The sequence below is a fragment of the Cetorhinus maximus genome, chromosome 17, assembly GCF_964194155.1.
Source record: "Cetorhinus maximus chromosome 17, sCetMax3.hap1.1, whole genome shotgun sequence".
Classification (NCBI taxonomy): domain Eukaryota; kingdom Metazoa; phylum Chordata; class Chondrichthyes; order Lamniformes; family Cetorhinidae; genus Cetorhinus; species Cetorhinus maximus.
The window spans coordinates 79,172,417-79,192,142 of NC_135895.1; the positions used below are offsets into that span (position 1 = coordinate 79,172,417).

At 46.0% G+C, this 19,726-nt stretch overlaps 1 protein-coding gene across 1 annotated transcript in view; it reads left to right on the plus strand.

Moving 5' to 3' along the window:
* Positions 1 to 221: 221 nt before the first annotated feature.
* LOC144692533 (pre-B-cell leukemia transcription factor 1-like) overlaps positions 222 to 19,726 on the plus strand; it is a 724,336-nt gene continuing 704,831 nt past the window's right edge. The window contains exons 1-2 of the mRNA XM_078561505.1: positions 222 to 513; positions 739 to 812. Of these exons, the coding sequence (XP_078417631.1) occupies positions 338 to 513; positions 739 to 812 (250 nt within the window). The 5' untranslated portion in view covers positions 222 to 337. The remainder of the gene's footprint in view (positions 514 to 738; positions 813 to 19,726) is intronic.

Genomic DNA, 19,726 nt, shown 5'->3' on the forward strand with positions numbered 1-19,726 from the left:
GCATCTGAGCAAGGGAATCAGAGCGACACTCTCACTCACACACACACACACTGAAGAATTGGACTGTGAGCACAGGGTTTTGGTAGGGGGCATTCGGACCCTCTTTCTTTGGCCAGTTGTCTGCCCTCCCCATCCCCCTCCTCCTCCTCCTCCTCCCCTCCCCACTCCTCCTGCTGCAAAAAGGTTCAAGAGGTGAAGTGGGGGGAGTGGGAGAAGGGCTGTTTGATCCTCCGGGCTGGCTGTACCCGGGCCCCGGCTCTAGTCTGAAGGAGGTTCGGCAGAAGAGCCAGAGCAGACAGAGAGAGAGAGAGAGTGCGGAAGGAATCAAGGTGCCGAGATGGAAGAGCAGTCCAGACTCCGCCATCCCCACGCCGGGGTCAGCATCCCGGGGCTGGCCCCGCACATGCAGCCGGACAGCGGGGGAGAGGCTGAGGGCAGCAAACAGGACATCGGAGACATCTTACAGCAAATAATGACCATCACTGACCAGAGCCTGGATGAAGCTCAGGCACGGTGAGTGGGGGGGAGGGGGGTGGGGGGAGAGAGAGAGAGAGAGAGAGAGAGAGAAAGCAGCTTTGTGTGTGTGTGTGTCTGTGTTTGTGTGTTGTGAGAGAGACTTACAATTAATGCACACATAATTTTAATATGTGACCAGACGCCATCCACCCACTCTTAAAATAAACTCCAATTGAAATATCTATGAGGCTGTAAATGATTATTGTCAATTTGCAATTGCAGGAAACACGCTCTGAATTGTCACAGAATGAAGCCAGCTCTCTTCAATGTGCTTTGTGAGATTAAGGAAAAAACAGGTCAGGGAAGTGGTTTTTTTTCCAAACATTCCTACTCTCGGAGTTACCCACTGGCTGTTTGTTTATTTTGTGTGTGTGTGTTATTTCAGGCAGTCAGCCACCTTTGGCTGTAACTGGACACTAACTGATGTCCATGGGACTCTTGAACACGTTTGGAGACGGCGTGTTGTTAACAGCCGAGGCTCAGATAGATGCCGGGTCAAATCGTCGAGTTTTGAATGTGGGAAGGAAACAAAAGTTTTTTTTTCACAGGAAAAAGGAGTTTGGGGAGGAGGGGGCTGATGGGGAATAGGGCTGCTGGCAATCAGAAATTAATTTGAAGGTTTCAGGGAAAAAAATACATCATGTGGAATTAATCTAGATACGAACTTTTAAGGGTTAATTAAAAAGTTCCAAACGTTCCATCGTTGAACCATGAGTGTTGTTGGTTTATTGATAACTTGTCTCTGCATTGGTGGCTGAGTGTTGGTTACTGATTGTTCCGGTGTGGGTAGACCTTTGGTTAATGTCTCGGAATCTAATCGATTAAAGGGGAAAGTGCCAGTTTCTTGCGATTTCTTTTAGAATAACAAGTCGAAGGTGTGTTTCCCACTGAGTGGATGTGCAATTCGCTCGGGTCTGACTTTGAACGTTGTTCGCTGGAGATTTTTTTCTTAAGAGATGAAATGCTTTTAATTAAAGTGAGAGAGAGATTCACAGGGGCAGAAGCAAACCGATGTAACAAGGTGTTTCAATATTGGTAGTAGAGGAGCTGGGACGGGGGGGTGGGGATAGAGGAACGACCAAAGTCCCCCCTTTGAGGGGGTGCAAACCGGGAATTTGGTCAAGTTCCAACCGCTGCTTCTGTGCAAAATGGTGATTGGGTTTTTTTTTACTTTACATACACATGTTATGTCTGTGTATGTGCTGTGTGCGGGTGTGCAGCATACATTTGTAAAGATGCAAATCCTACTTTATATCTGTAATATGTTTTATGTGATGTATGAAATAATATAGGGAAAATGATCAATTTCTAATATCACACCCGGAAGATCCTGAAATGTCAGCTTATTGAATATTCTTAGTCCAGTGCGGCTAACCCAAAGCAGTGATCAGTAAACTGCACTGCAATTCTTATATATAATCTATCCAACTATGTAATCTATCTATCTATCTCTCTGTCTCTCTATCTATCTCATCTCTGTCTCTCTTTCTCTGCGCTCTATCTCCATCTCTCACCTGTTCTTTCTATCTATCTACGTATTCTGTCTCCCTCTTTATCTCTCTATCTCATCTCTTTCTATCTCTGCTCTCTATCTCCATCTCTCACCTGCTCTATCTATCTCCCTCTTTATCTATCTCATCTCTGCCTCTTTCTATCTCTGCTCTCTATCTCTCACTCTCTCTCTATCTCTTCCTCTCTCTCTCTCTCTCTATATACACACAGGAAGAATCCGAGGTAATGACTTGCTCTCTGGATTCTGCTGGTGCTCAAACGGTTCAGAAATGTTGTTCTTGCCTTTCCTGATTTGTGTGCCCCCCCCACCCCGCCTCCCCCCCTTGCTGCCTGGGAATGGGGAGCTCTTTTCAATCAGCTTTATACAGCTTGGGGCTCCAAGCTGAACATGCAGGCTGCACAGAGTAGGTTGGTCAGCATTCAAGCTGAGAACAGAGGGAGAGGTGAGCAGTCGTGTCTTGATTTGGGACTGAGTGTCCCCCACCTGAAGTGTTGATCTGTCTGTCCTGCTGTCAGCTGCTGACAGAGCTGTTCTATTTTACAGACACATTCTCATTGGTTTTTTTAAATGTCACCTTTCTACTGTAACTATGTTTGTCTTTTTTTGCCTCTTTGTTATCGTATATCAGAAACCTTGATTCACAGTAATCACAGTCAGTCACCTTGATCATGAGATGTTGAGATTCTCAAAGTTTATTTATTTGGGGGTAATCTACCTACCTACTGACCGACCAACCGACCTATTTATGTCTGTCTGTCTGTTTATCTATCTTTCTGTCTACCTATTTGTTTCCTACCTAACTCCCTCCTTCCCTTCCTCTCCCTTTATCTCTCTCTTCATCTCTATCTCTCTCTATCTTTCTCTCTCTTTCCACTCTCTCTCTCTCTCTCTCTATATATATGTATGTATGTATATAAATATGTGTCTGTGTGTGTGTGTGTGTGTGTGTTTAGACAAAGAATCCCTCTATCTCCTTACTTTATTTCCAATATGGTGTGGCTTTGGGATGAGGTTCTATCATTTGAATGTGTGTCACAGGGCATGTTTTTGCTTTTTCTGATGGTGATTGTTATCATTACCTGGTGGACTAGAATGGGATGAGGAGTATTTGATGGTGCTGCCTTATTACTGCCTCTGAATCAAAGAGGAGTAAAATCAGCTGAGCTCCCACTCGAGGGGCTGAATGGCCCACTTCTATTCCCATACGTGCTCATGTTCATTGCTTAGGAACCCCCTCCCCACCTGTGGGCTACAAAAGTGCCCAGGAATGGCTGGGTGACAAGGGGAGCACCTCATGTTCGAATATCTGACTAGGGGACCGGTCATGCCAGGTTGTCTGGAGGGTTGCAGGTGCCTGTGAAATCAGAGCCAAAACACGTGGAATCAGTACCGGGGAAGGGGTGAGTGCAGGAGGGAGAAAATTGGGATGGTAGGAAGCCAGATTGGTTTGATGGCTGCTGTACCACTTGCCGAACAATGTAATGAAAGGAGTATGCAGAGCAGAACAACTGCCTCTGTCAACCTCCTCCAATGACTTGGCCCTAGCCTCCAGGCCACTAATATCTTTCTACCTGTGCCTTGCTAGTTTGAATCATCTGTTTAATTTTTAATAGATTAAATAAATTAGCTTTGCCCAACTAATTACAGCCCTTGCCCGGCTCGGCTCATTGTCAACTCATTAAACTCACTTCAGGTTTTAAAATCTGCAGCTAGGACATTAAGCTGAGGGCCCCGTCTGATTGTTCAAGGTGGACAGTAAGGATTCCTGGGCTCCATAAGGAGAAGGACAAGGGAGCTCTCTCTCCTGTGCACCGGAACGCATCCCTCCCTCAAGCAACTCCACCGAAAATGCACTACTAACCAGCCAGGTTCGTGGGAGCTTGCTGTGCACAAAAACTATCTGCCGTGTCTGCCGACACAACAGTCCCTGGAATTCATCAATACTTCAGTCCGTGAGGTGTGTTTGACAGCATGTCACGTTGCTGCAGAAGTGTCTGTCTGACTATATTCACTCGTATTTATCTTGCAACATAAGGTAGAATTCCACTCACACTGCAGGATGTATTCAAACTGGTGCTGCTCTCCTTTGAAGACCTATGGAAAGAGGAAGAAATAACTTGCATTGATATAGTGCCTTCAGGACATCCCAAAGCACTTTACAACCGATGAGGCTTTCCCTTTGAAGTGTAGTCACTGTTGTCATATACAGAAATGCAGCACCCAATTTGTGCACAGCAAGCTTCCACAAACAGAAGTGTGATAACGACCAAATAATCTGTTTTTTTTTAAGATGTTGGCTGAGGAATAAATGTTGGCCAGGCCATTGGGGAGAAGGTCCCTGCCCTCCTTCGAGTAGTGCTGTGAGACTTTTTGCTGAGAGGGCAGGCAGGGCCTTGGTTTAGCATCTTATCTGAAAGAAGGCACCATCAACAGTGCAGCACTCCCTCAGTACTGCACTGGTGAGTGTCAGCCTGGAGTGAGACTTGAGCCGACAATGTTCTGACCCTGAGGGAACTGTGCCACAGCTGGAAGTCTTACATGGAGGGTGGAATATATGTATTCACCTCCTGCCCCCAGAAATCTGTTTGACAATGTCCACCTATTAGCTGCTACTCTATTGCATGTTATATATGGTGTCACAGAGGCAATCTCCTCCATAATTAGCTCAAATGCTCAAAAAGATCACCAGCTGGTCCATTTCATCAACTGGAAATGGAGCAGAAATCAGCGACGTGGATTTCAGATGGTTTGAAGAAGGGTCGGCATGGTGGAGGTAGGGGGGCGTAGCTGAATGCTAGGGACAGTTGACCCTGGCTGGGAGGGGGCTCAGATGCCACTTTTATTCTCCTTCTCGGGGTGTTGAGGTGAGGGTGTCATCAGCTTCCTCATCCTCCCCACTCCTCGCTTAATCATCAGAAGTGACAAAAGATGGTTCAATATTGGAGTCTGATGAGATTCCGGATTCTGACACTTTAACAATGGTGTTCACTCTCTTGATTCTCTCACTCCCATTCCCTCTTTCTCTCATGCGTTACTCATTATTCTTACCCTCGTTTTGAATAGCCCTCTCTATCCCTCTTTCTGTACCTGACATTGTTGCCTGTGCTCCCTTACTCTTTCTCTTCTTTATATTTTTCTACCTGTTTCTCTTTCTCTGTCTCATGCTGTCTCTCTTACTGTCTTCTTTGTATGTATGTGTATTCACCTCTTTATTTGCCTGTGTGCTGTCCTTTATCTCTCTCCCTGCCACCCTACATCCACCCCCCTATTCCACACATCTCTCTAGCTGAGAATTCTGTGCCATCTAATTTGCCTCTACTAGATGATGACTCGTACCTGAATCTGCAGGTTAAATGACATCCTATTTCATCATTAAACAGCACAAACTCTAATCATTTTCTGTAGGACTAATTGACAATTGCTTTTTGTATGAAATTTGATTGCAACTCGCAGTCCTTCTCTTGTTTTTGTTCAAAATACCTCATCATTGGGACATACTTCACTGTAAAAGGGAACACACACACACACACACACACAAATGCACACACACACAAACACACACACAAAACAGCTGGGTGGGAAATAATTGGACCCCAATGTCCTTAAGGGACAATTCTGTTTGTTCAGTTCTTTGATGAATGACACCTAATACGCGCGGAGATTTTTAATGAGATGAGACTGTGATGTTTCGAAGACAGTAAATACAGTGAGATACCAGATAAGAGTCCAGCATCTGCACAGGATACAACGGTGATTAAAAGTGACGGGTGATTGTATCAGTCCTGTGCTGCGATCATAGTCTCTGTGATACTGGGAGAATTCCCAAGCAACAGAAATAAATGGGTCAAATGGCGACGCAGAACTCCATTCAAAAACAATGTAAATTCGAAATATCCTGAGCACTAAATTAGCGCAACAATTGGCACATTGGCTAATGTACTCTTTAGGCTGCGGATGTATTCGCAGTGTCTTGCATAGTGGGTGGTGAATAAGCTATGTCTCTGCGAATGATACTTTACAGGCTGTACATATAGATTATACCATGGGTATAGATGGTGTGTAAGCTTCATATATAAACTGTGGCTCAGGTATATACAAACCACCTAAGTTCCCTGTATTATTATTATTATTATTATTTTTGTTTTGGATTTCCAGCATCCGCAGTTTTTTGCTTTTATCTAAGTTGCCTGTGTATTCACAATGGTCTCAGGTAGGCTGCATATATAGAGTGTATGTTCTATAGGCTGCATATATAGATTGTGTCAGGGGCACAGGTCAATGATAAGCTGCAGATATAGACTGTGTGCCAAGTACGGGTGGAGTAGAACCTGCATATACAGATGTGTGCAGGTCGAATATAAACTACATGTACAGTGTGTCTCAGGTACATGTTGATTATAAGCTGCATATACAGACTGTGCCTTGGGTGTTGGATGATTATAAGCTGCATATACAGACTGTGCCTCATGTATAGGTTGTATATAAGCTGCATGCACAGACTGTGCCTTATGAACATGCCATAAATAAGCTGCATATACAGACTTTGCCTCATATACAGGTCGTACATAAGCCGCATATTCAGACTGTACCTCATAAACATAGTATCTATAAGCTGCATATACACACTGTGCCTCGTGTACACCTTGATTATAAGCTGCATCCACAGACTGTACCTCATCACCTAGATTATAAGCTACATATACAGACTGTGCTTCGTATACGGGTTGTATATAAACTGCATGTACAGACTGTGCCTCGTGTACACCTTGATTATAAGCTGCATATACAGGCTATACCTTGCGCACAGATTGTATATAAGCTGAATATACAGACTGTGCCTCATATACAGGTTGTATATAAGCTGCCTATACAGATTGTGCCTTGCATACAGGTTGTATATAAGCTGCATATACAGATTGTGCCTCATGTACAGGTTGTATATAAGCTGCATATACAGACTGTGTCTTGCATACAGGTTGATTATACGCTGCATATACATTTGTGCCTCATGTCTAGGTTGATTATAAGCTGCATGAAGAGACTGTGTCTCATCTACAGGTTGAATATAAACTGCATACACAGACTCTGCCTTGTGTACACCTTGATTGCAAGCTGTATATACAGACTGTGTCTCATGTACAGGTTGCATATAAGCTGCGAATACACTGGCTGTGCTTCGTATACAGGCTGATTATAAGCTGCATATATAGACCATGTCTTGTGTACAGGTCGTACGTAAACTGCATATACAGACTGTGCCTTGTGTACAGGTTGTATATAAGCTGTGTATGCAGACTGTGCCTCATGTGCAGGTTGTATATAATCTGCATATACAGACTGTGCCTCATGTGCAGGTTGTATATAAGCTGCACATACAGATTGTGTCTCACGTACAGGATTTATGTAAGCTGCATATACAGACTGTGCCTCGTGTCCAAGTTGATTATAAGGTTGAAACCACACACGGGTTGCTCGTTGAGTGATATCTTTTTCCATTTCCATAGGGTCAGGCAAATCCTAAGAAGTCAGTTTGAAAGGAACCTTGCTGCCTGGGATGGTTTACGGTTAGGAGGCAGTGGCAGGGTGCTCATACCTGTAGGTTGTGGGCTCAGCACTGCACCAGGAGTCGATCACTGTAACAGAGTCGCAAACACTGAAGCATGAACAGTCTGAGTTGGCGTCTGTTTTACAGGTAGAACTAGGCTCACAATGTGCACAGATTGTATATAAGCTGAGTATACAGACTGTGCTTCGTATACAGGTTGTATATAAGCTGCCTATACAGATTGTGCCTTGCATACAGGTTGTATATAAGCTGCATATACAGATTGTGCCTCATGTACAGGTTGTATATAAGCTGCATATACGGACTGTGTCTTGCATACAGGTTGATTATACGCTGCATATACATTTGTGCCTCATGTCTAGGTTGATAATAAGCTGCATGAAGAGACTGTGTCTTTTTTGCTTAGTTCTGTTGAAGGGTCATGAGGACTCGAAACGTCAACTCTTTTCTTCGCCGATGCTGCCAGACCTGCTGAGTTTTTCCAGGTAATTCTGTTTTTGTCTCACAATGTACTGTCGCATAGATGGTGGAGTTCAGTGCTGTCACCGCCTAGTGCCATCCAGCGAGTGAGGTGACCCTGGGGAGAGTCTGACCATTGGGCTGAGGTTCTCTGGAGTCCAGCCTTCCCTATCAGTTCTACTGCCTCTTGAACATACATGACATATCCAAGTAAACACTTGCTGCTCAGTCTGTAGCTTTGGTATTACTGATCTGTCCTAGTATAGGCTTGTCCAAGTCACGGCCCATGGGCCGTATTGCAGCCGCCGAGGCCTCTGGACTTTGGCCCGACAAAAACTTGTTGGACGTTCAACTGACTGATATTTAAAAAATGGTGTAAAGCGGCTCAGCCAATCACAGGCTGGTCCCTCTCCGCATTCGCTGCTGATAGGCTCACGGCCCCCGGGGCGGGGCCTGAGAGAGCCGCGGCGGGGCCCAGGCGAGGCAAAGCAGGGCGGGGCCACCCGGGGTCTGACTGAGTGGAGACTGAAAGAGTGAGGGGGTGAGGGAGAGAGAATGTGGAGGTGGTGGGGGGCAGGGGGAGAGAGTGTGGGGGGAGAGAGAGTGTGGAGGGTAGGGAAGGTGTGTGAGGGGGAGAGAGTGTGTGTGTGTGTGGGGGGGGTGGGATAGTGAAAGAGAGAGAGGGAGAGTGACTGGGAGAGAGTGAGGGTGAGGGGGGAGAGTGTGTGTGTAAGACCTTCACACCCCAAGTCTCAGGGTTATCATTCTCCCTCACCCCACCCACCCCCCGGCACACCAACATGCACACTCATCCACTCTCACAGTAGGTGTGTGAGTGAGTGCCCTGAGACTGGGAGCGAGCCAGACATACACACACTCACCCTATCACACTCTAATACTCACCTTCATTACTCTTTATCAAATCATTGCTTTGATATATATATTTTATTTTTGCTCAGCAAGTTGTTTCTATTCATACCTCAGTTTTTTTTAAAAATTCAAGTTTAATGTTGTGCCAAACTTTATCTTTCTGAAATTTACTCATCGGACTCCTTGGAGTGTGAGAGGAATTTTGGGGGTCAGAGGGAGAGAGTGTGAGATGAGAGAGAGAGAGAGAGTGAAGGGGAGAGGTGAAGTGGCTGGACAAGCCTGATCTAGTATGTTACAATAACTTCACGTATGATTGATGTACCGTACACAGGGCCATGTTATGTTACAATGACTGGCCCGGTATTATTCATTTACAGTATATTAGGAGTGGGTTATATTCCAGTAACCGGCCCAGTATTATTGATATATACTATAATGGGGACATGTTATGTTACAATAACTGATTCAGTATTAATGATTTCTTTGCCTATCTCCAGAGCAAAATGTGAGGTTGCTAATTCTGCGCGATTGAATAAACGCCAGAAGTAGCTGGGAATAAACGACAAATTGGCCGTCATCCGTGGCGGAATGTAAGACAGTCAACGTTTCAGGCTGAAACCCCTTCCTCAGTCTGGAGTGGGAAGGTTTGAGTTGACCCAACACAGCACAGATGAAGGAATGGATTAATTCATTCATTCCTGGACTACTCGAGGCCAATCAGTGCCTTTCTCCTTCTGCCATTTTTGAGGGGTGCTCTCTGAGTTTGAGGGGAATTATTGTGCCCCACCCCACACTGCTGCCAGCAGTGCCTCAGACACCAATCAGTACACCGCCAAATCGCAGAGTGCCTGTGATTTTTTTGCTTGTTTGATTTTTAAGCTGCAGGCAAGGCCACCCGTGAAATGTTAACATTTACCTTGGTTTTCCATTTCCACCTGAAGCATTTATTGAACATGTGTTTACACTGTGAGTGCTGTGATGTGATTGATTGAATGATGAGTTCATTGTTTAGATTCTTTGCAGACCCAAAGCCAGCAAACCCTTTTTTATGATCTAGGACCTCTTGGGATGCTTTGCTTTGTTAATTAAGCTGTATAAATGCAATGCTTGCTGTTACTGGGTGGGGGTTATAACTCACCTGGAATGACAGGTGTCATGTTCCAGTAAGAATTTTTTTAAAACGGGGATTCCTTTCCTTTTCAAAAGTTATAGGGATGGTAACAGTGGCGTGGCGGGAGTGGGGATTGGTGGAGATTTAGGGGTGTGGTGAGAATGGGGATTGATGCAGATTAAGGGGTGTGGTGAGAGTGGGGATTGGTGGAGATTAAGGGGTGTGGTGAGAATGGGGATTGGTGCAGATTAAGGGGTGTGGTGAAAATGGGGATTGGTGCAGATTAAGGGGTGTGGTGAGAATGGGGATTGGTGCAGATTAAGGGGTGTGGTGAGAATGGGGATTGGTGGAGATTAATGGGTGTGGTGAGAGTGGGGATTGGTGGAGAATAAAGGGTATGGTGAGAATGGGGATTGGTGGACATTAAGGGGTGTGGTGCGAATGGGGATTGGTGGAGATTAAGGGGTGTGGTGAGAATGGAGATTGGTGGAGATTTAGGGGTGTGGTGAGAATGGGGATTGGTGGAGATTTAGGGGTGTGGTGAGAATGGGGATTGGTGGAGATTTAGGCGTGTGGTGAGAATGGGGATTGGTGGAGATTTAGGGGTGTGGTGAGAATGGAGATTGGTGGAGATTAAGGGGTGTGGCGAGAATAGGGATTGGTGGAGATTAAGGGGTGTGGCGAGAATGGGGATTGGTGGAGATTTAGGGGTGTGGCGAGAATGGGGATTGGTGGAGAGAGAGGAGATTGAATGCTTTGGCAAGAATGTGGTTTCCTGATTTCCACGTTAATCTTGGTGGGAGCCAGTGAAATAACAGAGAAAAAGCCATAAATGGTCATTTTCCTACTGTCTCCGGTGGCTCCTCTCACCTTCCACTGACCTTATGATGAGATCTGGAATAACTTAAATTACGGTTGTTAGTGTCACAACTAGGGGGTCAGATAATGAAAGTTAATAAAAGACTTGTCTTTGTATTGTGCCTGTTAGAAACATCCCTGAATGCTGTACATGCAATAAAATAGTTTGAACTGCAGTCACTGTTGCAGTTGATGAGGTAGCCATTTTGCACATAGCAAGATCCCACATTATCTGTGAGGTGAATAATAAGTTTGTTTTTGGTGGAGGGACGTTGGTCAGGACACGGGTATAAGTCACTGCTCTGCATTGCCATGGGCTCTTTAACATCCATTCGAACATTCATGTGGGGCTGAGTTAAAACATCTCATTCCATCCCAGCAGTGCAAAGCACTTTCGGTCTTTAAATTTATGAAGGGGTTGGATAAGGCAGACATAGAGATGTTTCCACTGGTGGGGAGGCTGAATCGGGGTCATAAATATAAGATAGTTACTAATAAATCTAATAAAGATTCCAGGAGAAATATATTTGCCCAGGGTGGTAAGAATACTGAGCTTAATTACCCCCAGGGTAGTTAAGGTGAATGTAAAAGATGAATTGAAGGAGAAACTAGAGAAGTACATGAGGACTAAAAGATAAAACTGATGGGGTGAGATGAAGTAGGGGTGGCAGGAGGTTCATGTGGAGTATGAACACCAGCGCAAACCTGTTGGGCCGAATGGCCTGCTTCGCTGCTATGTCATTCTAGGTGATCCAAAGAACAGCCCTGTCCCACATTTGGTCACAGAGCAAAAGGTTCTAGATTTGGTCCTTGATCTGTGCTGAATTATACTAATAGAATCAAAGCTAGTTAGTGAAGTCAAAGCCAAGACCGGAGTTTTTCCTTACTGAAAATGTTAATGGACTTTGTTCACTCTCACAGCTCTTCCCTCCACCCAGTGTCCCAGCTATCCCCTATTTATATGCATTCAAAGTACTTAATTAAACAATGCCCTTCACCTGTGTACCTTAACATGATTAACATACCATTAACAAGTTGTGACGGTACAAGGATGGTACAGTGGTCGGTGGTACACATGAGCTCCTGCGCAGGGTTGAGTCTCGCTCCAGTGGTCAAATTGGTCACTGGCACCCAGTGTCTCACAAGTGAGAAATTTGGAATTTAAATAGAAATTGCATCGAGTCTACAGCATAGAAACAGGCCATTTCGCCCAACTGGTCTATGCCAGCTTTTACGCTCCACATCAACCTTATCCCAGCATTGGGTGGTGGGGGAGTATATGAAGGGTGCTGGCATCCTCCTGGGGAAACTGCAATGAGAGCTGAAATTTTGTGCTGGGGCAGCGGGTGTGCGTGCCAATGGAGAACACCGGAAGAAAGACTGATATTTTTGAGGGGCCATTTTGGGAAGTTCATATCCCATGGATGGAACAAAGAGGATTTGAAAATCCTAGTTCACACCCTCAGGGCATCCCAAAGCACTTCACAGATGAAGTTACTTTTGAAAAGTAGTCACTGTCACAACGCAGGAAATGTATGGAGGCCAAATGGTGCTCAGCAAACTCCCACAAACAGCACTGATAAGGACCAGATAGTCTGTTTTAGTGATATTGATTCAGGGATAAATCTTGGCCGGGACATGGAGCAGAACCACCCCCTCCCACACCGCCATCCTCTCCCTTGAATAATACGGTGGGATTTTTCGTGAAACTTGCACCCTCGTCAATGTAGCACTCCCTCGGCGCTGCACCACATTATCAGCCTGGGTGATGTGCTCAAAGTCTCTGTCTGGAGTGGGGGTCGAACCAACAGCCTTGTATCTCAAAGTTGAGAGTGCTACCTGCAACATTTAATGAGTGATGATGGCTCTGAGCTCCAGAAGGTTAGCGCCCAAAAGGTTAATCGTCCCTCCAGCAGTTCTGGTGATGAAGCTTTTAAAGGCAAGTGTTTGGAGAGAACATTGAGCAGGAAGCAGGTGGACAAATGTTACTGAAATTGCCCAAGGCGTCAGATGAGCTGAAAAGCAAATATCAGGCCTGGTTTAATAAAATGCTGTAAAAATACCAGGCTGTGGCAACGTGCCCTGTTGGCAAATATTTACAGTGCCTCTGGGGAAATGAGCATGTTGCTGGCTGAGATCATCAGTACCCACTGGCACTGCTGTCAGTCTGTGAGTGCCCGCCCTCTCCTATCACCAGGACGATGACTCTGTTATGCTGACCTCTCACCACGAACCTACTCCAGCTAACATTTCAAAACCCTCACATTTAATCTAGAATGGAGGTCAAGGGGAACATTCAGTTAGGACTCCCAGGGATGGAAGTGAGGAGGAAAAGACTGGGCCCGTTTGAAAGTTGCAGCCAATATCAGCGAAAGGGGATTGATACAAAGGCAGTACACATTGGGAAAGGGGAGTGATTCACTCCACTCTGGTACTGCATGGCCTGTGTGTGTCTCAGTGTCAGCCCCTGTATATGTACAGGGTAAAGGAGAATGATTCACTCCCATCTGGTACTGTATGGTCTTTGTGTGACTCAGTGTCAGCCCCTGTATGTGTACAGTACACACTGGGTAAAGGAGAATGATTTGCTCCCCTCTGGTAATGTATAGCCTGTGTGTGTCTCAGTGTCAGCCCCTATATATGTACAGTACATATTGGGTAAAGGAGAATGATTCACTCTCCTCTGGTAATGTACGGCCTGTGTGTGTCTCAGTGTCAGCCCCTGTATATGTACAGTAAACACTGGAGAAAGGAGAATGATTTACTCCCCTCTGGTACAGTATGGCATGTGTGCCTCAGCTCCTGCATGGGTACAGTGCAACAGCAACTTGCATTTGTGTAGCATCTTTAATGTAGTCCCAAGCATTCAACAGGAGCATTATCTTACAAAAATTGACACTGAGCCACATAAAGAAGTAATAGGACCAAAAGCTTAATCAGAGAAGTAGGCTTTATGGAACATCCCAGAGGGGGAGAGAAAGAGATGGAGGGGCTGAGTGGTTTATGGTTGGAGGACATCAACAGAGATAGGGAGAATGGAGAAATTGAAAACCAGGGGGAAACTAATAAAATCAAATGGTTGCCAGACTGGAAGATTGTTGAAGGGGATTTGGTGCGAGTTAGGATATGGGCAGGAGAGTTTTGGTTGAGCTCAAGTTTACAGAGGATGGAAAATGGAGGACATTTGAATAATTGAGTCTGAAGGTAACAGAAGGCATGAATTCTCAAGAAAATGATGAAACCAACATGAAAATGCTTTTGGAGAGGAAAGAAAGAAAACAGCTAAGCTCTGGTAAAAGCTAACCGCAGTCTTTCTCCTGCTAACACTCAGAACACCTCTTAAAGGGACCCTATTAAAATCTCTACAGTCAGTTTCTGGGGAAGCATTCTCCAAAACAAGGTGACATGACTCTTGTCAGGAAAATATGCTTTATGCCAAATAATGATTTTTAATCCACCGGCGAGAAACCCAAACTGAGCTTTTAAAAACAGGGGCTTTTTAAAACACAGACCAAAAGTGTGTCATGAGGGCGCAACAAAGATGGCTATCCTGTTTGCATCACTGAATTTCCACATTCCAGCCCACTGAGGTGCAGACACCGTGTCTGCAAAGACCCATCAAGGGCAATGGCCTCAGGAGAATATGAGTGAGCCACATATCATGTCCCCATTAGCAAGACATCGAGGCAATCACCTGGGATATTCAACAGTGGGTTCCCAGGCATGAACTCATCCAATGGGAAAATCCTAAACCCAATCATTTGAATGATGGGACACTGGCAGAAAGAGAGGATTCCTAGGCATGAACTGATTAAAAGTTACAAGGGGGAATACAATAGTAATGACCATGTTTGAATCACTGGGTGATGGTCATCCTTTGTGTGTTTAAACTCCTGCTCAGTCTACAGTAAGAGGACAAGCAACTGAGTTACTGACGAGAGAATACCTGAGTGGGATCCGTCCTTCCCCCCTCTCTCTCCAACCCACTTTGCAAGTTTTGAACCCTGTTTGCTGACCGTGACCACCCAGGGACAGCGATTTCTTAAAAGAATTCAGCCCAGCACTGCCATCTCCAGGAGAACAACCAAATAATCCATTTACATTTTTAAATCAGAAGCATTGGAAGGAAAGTCCATCCAAGGAAAGTTGCAAGATCACCGAATTCAGCCTGAAGCCAGCTGAGTCACCGAGTCTCCAAACTACAGACTGCATTTTCCTCTTAATTTTATGGGCTCCAATTTGACCGACATATCCTTCCCCACCCCCAATAGGGCTATCTATACCTTGTTCATCCTGCTTTCTACCCTTAATTAGCACATTCCTTTAGATAATATCACCACCTTCAACACCTTTGTCCTTTTGTCTGTGACATCTTTTGGTTATCTCCACCTATCACTGGCCTTCTATCCAGCTCTTCTTCTCCCACCCCCCCTTAAACCAGCTTATATTTCAGCCCTTTTCTATTTTTCCTTAGTTCTGTTGAAGAGTCATGCAGACTCGAAACATTAACTGTGCTCCTCTCCGCAGATGCTGTCAGACCTGCTGAGTTTTTCCAGGTATTTTTGTTTCTGCACATAGCTAGGTCCCACCAACAGCAATTTGCTAATGAGCAGGTAATCTGTTTTAGTGCTGTTGGTTATGGGGTAAATATCGGCAGGATAGTGGGGAGAACTGTGCAGATCTTCTCTGAACAATGCCATGGAACCCCCCCTGAAGGGCCAGCCTCAGTTTTATGACTGAAAGACAGCACCTCTGACAGGGTAGCACTCACTCAGTGCCAGTCAGGAATAGGTAGTCAAGTCGCACCTTCTGACTCAGGGATGGGAGTGCTACCCATTGAGCCACTGCAGTGATGATTACTTCCTAAATCAGTCTAGACCAAAAAAAAATCTCCAACTCCTTTCCCATAACTGTTGCACGACCGACTGCCCTGGACTGACCTTTGACCCTTTTAGTGTTGTTAATCCTGCCACATTAATCACTCGTTAACGACCTTTCCCTCCTCTCCCTTAGCCAGTGAACAAAACGTGACAACACTGTTAACAGCCGATTGATGGAATCTGAGCAGAAACTACTGTGTCTAACAGTACTGATCTTCTCCTCCTTCTCCAAGGTCTCAAACTCCTGCCAGTGATCAGCAGGATATCTTCTGCTTAGGTAGTCCCTGGGGATCGAGGATGACTTGCTTCCACTCCAGTTCGATGGATTCTGAGATGGCTTATAAGTCCAATTTGCAATCTGCAGATACGGCCACATGTGGGGCAGGTTGGGTAGATGAGGGGTTTGGAGGTTTGTGCGCTCTCTCTGACACCTTGACTTCACCTCTGCATGTTCCCGACGAAGTCTCTCGATGTGTTCGGTGACTTCCGAATGCACCTTCTCTATTTCGGTTGGTCACAAGCCAGGGACTCCCATTAGTGACAGGTATGTTTGATCTCTTCAGGCCTGCCTTAAGGGCACATCTAAAGCATTTCCACTGTCCTCCTGGGAGTCTCCTGCTGCAACTGAGTTCCAAGTAGAACAGTTGCTTCAGGAGTGTGATGTCAGGCATACGAACAATGTGGCCTGCCAGTGGAGCTAGTTTTGAGTGATTAGCACCTCGATGCTGGGCAATTTAGCTTGGGAGAGGATGCTGCTGTTGGGTTGCCTTTCTTGCCACTGGATTTGGGGGAGCTTGTGAAGCCACTCCTAGTGGTACTTCTCCAGTGCTCTGAGTTGCCTGCTGTAAGTCTCCAAAGCATATAAGAATGCAGGGATCACTGCTGCTTGGTAAAGTGTGACCTTAGTCTCGTGTTTGAGTCCCCAGTCCTCAAATACTTCTCAGTCGGCCGAAGGCTGAGCTGGCACGTCGGAGATGATGGTGAATTTTATTTTCTAGGTCTGCCTTCATCGAGAGGAGGCTTCCAAGATAGGGAATATTGTGCACATTTTCCAGGGTCTCGCCATTGACCTTAGTCGACGGGGTGGAGTGAGGGTTTGGGAAACATTGTGTTGTGGGAGCTTGTTGGAAGAGGACCTTAGTTTTCCGGGTGTTTAGCAAAAGGTTGATTTTCTCATATCCTTTGGAGAAGGGGTCAACAATGACCTGGAGATCAATTTCTGAGGGAGTGCAAGCATAATCTGCACAATGCAGCTCAATGACCGAGGTTGGAGTGGTTTTGGTTTTGGATTGAAGGTGGTTTAGGTTGAGCAGTTTCCCATCTGTTCTGTAGATTATCTCCACATCTTTGGGCAATTTGCTGGAGGTCAGGTGCAGTATTGCACCGAGGGAGATGGAGAAAGAGAGTTGATGCGATGACGCAGCCTTGTTTGACCTCTGTCTTCACTGAGATAGGGTTTGTGGTGGTTCCATTGGAGAGGGATCACGGCTTGAATGTTATCACGGATAGGCGGAGGATGGTGAAAAATTTCTGAGGGTGCCCAAATTTGAAGAGGATACCCCATAAGCCCTCATGGTTGACAGAGTGGTGGAGAAAGGTCATGTACAGTGGTTGGTGCTGTTCCTTGCACCTTACTTGCATTGGCTGCACAGTGTCTGTGGTGCTGCTCGATGGACACATACTGCACTGCGACTCTGGAAGAAGTAACTCAGTCAGTGGGAAGAAGTGATTGAGGGGGATCTTTGCAATGATCTTCCCTGTGGCAGACAGCAGGGAGAGTCCTCTGTAACCAGCACACTTGGACTGTCTCCCTTCTTGAATATAATCACCATCACAGTGTCCCCGAGATCTCCCGGCTATACTCCCCTTCCCTGATCAGCGATGTGAGGTTTTGCAGCTGTACCAGGCGTGTATCGCCACCATATTTAAGAATTTCAGCAAGAATCCCATCTGTTCCCAGAGGCCTTGTTGTTTTTCAGCTGTTAAGTGGCTTTTTCAACCTCACTCAGGACTGGGACAGTGCCGAGACTGACATGGATGGGGTGTTGAGGATCTTAAAGTTGAAGACAGAGTCGAGGTTGAGGAGTTTTTCACAATGTTCTCTCCAGCGACGGCTGGCTGCCTCCCTGTCCATGATGAGCTCCCCTCCATGCTTAGCTTTCAGGCCCTTGAGTGTTTGATCCATAGATTGTCTCGACAATGCTAAAGAAACCATGCATGTCATTGGTTTCTACGAGCTGTTGGATCTCCTGCACATTTTCTACCCACCATTTGTCCTTCATGGCACAGGTTTTATGCTGTCTCACTGCCTTCAGCCTTTGGTAGGACTGTTGCCTTTCTCTTGAGTTATGGTGAAGTTCCCAGTCTGCAAAAGCTTTGCGCTAATGCTTGATTAGGTCCTGTATCTCTTGGTTGTTTGGTTCAGACAGTCATAATGTTTGCTTGTAGAGAGACAAGGGCCTCTTTGCAGGTGCTGGTTATGGTGGAGTTTCGAGTCCAGGCTCTATGGGCACAATGTAGCTCCTGGTGGCTGTAGGGTGAGAGGTTGGCAGTGAGGCACTGACTGAGATGGGCCATCTTGGTGGGATCTTTGAGGCCTCTGATGTTAGTTTTTTTTGTGGTATTGCTTCTGTTTCCTCTGCTGGGCTGATGGAGATGGTAGATTGGATAAGGCAGTGAATGGTCCAGCAGTCATCGGTTCCTGTCATGGCGCAGGTGATGTGGACATATCTGTGATCCCTCGCTTGAATGATGATGTAGTTGAGCAAGTGCCAGTGTTTGGACTGTAGCAGTTGCCATGGGGTCTTGTGCTTGAATCGCTGGCAGAACAGGGCTTTGGTTGTTACAGTGTCATGTTCTAGACATTATGTTAGGAGGAGGACTCCATAGGAGTTTGCTTTCCCTCTACCTTTCTTGCCCAGCTTCCAGGGATTGGCATTCTTCCCGGCTGATATTGAAATCTCCGAGGAGGATCAGTTTGTTGCCTGTTGGGGACGCGGGCTGGGGATTGCTGAAGGTGGGTGTAGAATCCTTCCTTGGTCTCGGCTGTTGCCTCAAGTGTCGGAGCGTATGTGCTAATGACAGTGGCGTGCTGATTCCTTGTTAGGGTGAGCCGGGCACTCGCTTATTCCACAGGGGGAGTCGCTGAGTTGCCAAACAAGCTCCTTTTTGATGGCGTTGCCCAGCCAGTTACTCCTCTTCTGGAAAGCCCTACCAGGAAAAGGTGTAGCTGCTGCTTTGTTCCCTCAGTTGGCCTTTGCCTGCGTGTCGTGCCTCACATGGGGCAGCAGTGTCGATGTCAAGGTGCCTGAGTTGGCGAGCTGTGATGGTGGTGCAGCGCTCAGGTCTATCCCTCCGACTGTTCAGCGTACAGCTTATGTGACTGGGCTAGTAAATCAGAGAGAGTCTGCGAGGTAAATTGAGAGTTGGCTGCATCTAGAAAGACATTACCAGCAACTCAAGCAAAGTTCAGGACAACTAAGGATGGTCAAGGTGTCCAAGATGCTTCACAGACAAGAATTGACACTGAGCAACATGAGACCTCTCCCTGAAGGTCTCTTCTCACCCTGCTACTTGTGCACTGGTATGTATTGAACAAGAGGTGTCAACAGGATTGTGCAGCCAGTCAGCTGGGGAGTGGAAGGTTTATAAAAAAGATGTTGAAACCCTCTCTACCACCACCCATCACTCCCCCAACGCCACCCACCATTCCTGCTTTGTAGATCATTTTGTATAAAGTGCAGCAAGGGTCCAAAAAAACGTCGATAGAAATTAGTGACAAGTACATTCAAACCAGCTGTCAGAAATCTGCATTCAAATCCCACCTGGGGCAGGTTGAGAATTTCAATTTTGCTTTAAACAAACAATTTGGAAATAAATAGCTGGTGCCAGTGAAAGTGAGAGTGAAGCTGTCGGATTGTCGTAAAAATCCAACTGGTTCACTTAAACTGGTG